The sequence below is a fragment of the Hylobates moloch genome, unplaced genomic scaffold (genome assembly GCF_009828535.3).
Source record: "Hylobates moloch isolate HMO894 unplaced genomic scaffold, HMol_V3 SCAFFOLD_6934, whole genome shotgun sequence".
NCBI lineage: Eukaryota > Metazoa > Chordata > Mammalia > Primates > Hylobatidae > Hylobates > Hylobates moloch.
In genome coordinates this window covers 1-2,811 of record NW_026659209.1, presented here as the reverse complement: position 1 = coordinate 2,811, position 2,811 = coordinate 1, and the positions used below count along the sequence as shown (strand labels likewise).

The 2,811-nt window shown below is 51.7% G+C and overlaps 1 protein-coding gene across 1 annotated transcript in view; it reads left to right on the top strand.

Annotated features, from left to right (window-relative positions):
• Positions 1-1,404, top strand: part of LOC116465189 (ubiquitin carboxyl-terminal hydrolase 11-like) — a 2,163-nt gene extending 759 nt beyond the window's left edge. Inside the window, exons 2-5 of the mRNA XM_032148358.2 lie at positions 385-437; positions 569-811; positions 903-973; positions 1,257-1,404. Of these exons, the coding sequence (XP_032004249.1) occupies positions 385-437; positions 569-811; positions 903-973; positions 1,257-1,373 (484 nt within the window). The 3' untranslated portion in view covers positions 1,374-1,404. The remainder of the gene's footprint in view (positions 1-384; positions 438-568; positions 812-902; positions 974-1,256) is intronic.
• The last annotated feature ends 1,407 nt before the right edge of the window (positions 1,405-2,811 follow it).

Below are 2,811 nucleotides of genomic sequence, written 5' to 3'. Positions count from 1 at the left end.
TTTGAGACAGAGTCTTGCTCTGTTGCCCAAGCTGGAGTGCAGTGGCGTGATCTTGGCTCACTGCAACTTCCATCCCCCGGATTCAAGCGATTCTCCTGCCTCAGCCTCCCAAATAGCTGCAATTACGGCCGTGTGCCACCACGCCCAGCTAATCACACTCCACACCTCTGACTGGGACACAAGTTCCTTCGCTCTCAGGCCACTGCTGACAGCCTTGGCCTCTTCATGCATTTACGTGTCACCCCCTCAGCCCTCTCACACCTGATTCAGAACGGTTTACATGTGGGTCTACCAATGGCTTCCCATTATCTTAAGTAAAATCCCGGGCTCTATCCCCACTGTCCTTGTACCCCTGCCTTGGGAGTCTCCTCTGCTCTGTCGCAGACGCTACGTGACCAAACCCAACTCAGATGATGAGGACGATGGGGATGAGAAAGGTGAGGGGGCTAACAGTCAGTGGGTGGGGGCTCTGGGTTAGGTCTGACCCACATAGGGTTCGTCTAGGTGTGCATTGCAGCTTAGCACTTGAGGCTCACACCTTCCCATCTCTGACATCCTCCTGTCCTAGAAGATGACGAGGAGGATAAAGACGACGTCCCTGGGCCCTCAACTGGGGGCAGCCTCCGAGACCCTGAGCCAGAGCAGGCTGGGCCCAGCTCTGGAGTCACGAACAGGTGCCCGTTCCTCCTGGACAATTGCCTTGGCACATCTCAGTGGCCCCCAAGGCGACGACGCAAGCAGCTGTTCACCCTGCAGACGGTGAACTCCAATGGGACCAGCGACCGTACAACCTCCCCTGAAGAAGTCCATGGTATCTGCTTTGGCTATCAGCGAGGGCTGGGGAGGCTGGAGGGGAGATTTCCTGGCAGCAGGATCCATGACCACCTCTCCCTCACCCCCAGCCCAGCCGTACATTGCTATCGACTGGGAGCCAGAGATGAAGAAGCGTTACTATGACGAGGTAGAGGCTGAGGTAAATGAGATCCCAGGGATGGGGGGTACTTTCAGCTCTTGCCCCTCAACTCTTCATACATCCTCCGCACAACTCCTCCAGCTAGGAACAGAGCCAAGAGATCCAGGTCGAGCCTGGCCTTGGGGCCTGAACACCTACTGAGAGCTCCAGGGCCTGAGGTTCCTAGCTTCAAAGTTGGTGCTCTGAGCCACTCGTTGTGTGTCTCCCCCGCCGGGCCCCCACTCCCCATTTCTCCACCTGTCCTCACACCCTGCCATCTGGCCGTCTGTTCACCCAATCCTAGGGCTACGTGAAGCATGACTGCGTTGGGTACGTGATGAAGAAGGCTCCCGTGCGGCTGCAGGAGTGCATTGAGCTCTTCACCACTGTGGAGACTCTGGAGAAGGAAAACCCTTGGTGAGGGGCCAGAGCGGGGCCTCTGTGTGGGGGTTTCATAGGATGGCACTACTATATTTAGCTTTTTTTTTTTTTTTTTTGAGACAGAGTTTGGCTCTGTCACCCAGGCTGAAGTGCAGTGGCACAATCTCGGCTTACTGCAACCTCTGCCTCCCAGGATCAAGCAGTTCTCCTGCCTAAGTCTGCTGAGTAGCTGGGATTATAGGCACCCATTACCATGCCTGGCTAATTTTTATATTTTTAGTAGAAACAGGTTTTGCCACGTTGGCCAGGCTGGTTCTCGAACTCCTGACTAAAGGTGATCCACCCGCCTTGGCCTTCCAAAGTGCTGGGATTACAGGCGTGAGCCACCGCACCTGGCCTATATTTAGCTCTTTAAGTATACCTCCCTCCTCCCTCCGCCACGCTCAAACCCTTCTTGCCACCCTGGCCACCAATCCCCTGAGCAGACTCCTACCCCAGAGCCTTGGCCTGTGCTGTTCCTTCTCCAGGAATGTTGTTCCCAATGATCTACAGGACTTCACTCCTTACGATGCTCAGGTCTCCGATCAAATGTGACCTCATCAGAGAGACCTCCTCTGACTACCCTGTTAAAAATCACCCTTCCCCACCATCCCTCTCCATCCCCTCTCTGCTCTTTTCTTCCTAGCCAAGCATTACTTTTTAGATCAGCGATGCCACTTGATGTGATGTCCTCTATCCGCTTTTGTGTTATTTGTCATCTTCGTTAGAGTCAACTCCTTGAGGTTCTGAAGACTTAAGTTCACTGTGTGTTGCTTCTACCTGTTTATAATGGTGTTGAGTGTTCGGTTGATGCTCAGTAGACACTTGCAGAATAAACAAAAAGAGAACCAAAACCACACTCCCTAGTCTCAGAAATAAGAGCAGCATGTCCATGGAGCAGAAATGGAACAGAAATACAAAATAGTTCCAAAGGGTTAAACAAGCAATCAAATACTGGTGAATGAACGAATGACTAAAATATGAAGAGAGGAAACTAGAAGGGTAGAGGTGGGCTCTAAAATAAGACTAGCATCTCATGGAACAGAAATCAAACAAAAATACAAAAAATAGTATGAGTGCATATACGAAAGATAGTAAGCACTTGACGAGTGAGTGAAAGGATTTTAACAGGAACAGAGCAAACTAGAATACTAGACGGGCTAATAGTAAGAGCAGTGTCTCTGAGCCAGACATGGCATATGAGAGGCAGTACAAAGGGCACACAGTAGGTGCTCAGAAAAAGTCTGTTTTGGATGGGCATGGTGGCTCATGCCTGTCATCCCAGCACTTTGGGAGTCTGAGACAGGTGGATCACTTGAGGTCGGGAATTCAAGGCCAGCCTGGCCAACATAGTGAAACCCTGTCTCTACTAAAAATACACAAATTAGCCGGGCATGGTGGTGCATGCCTGTAATTCCAGCTACTCGGGAGGCTGAGGC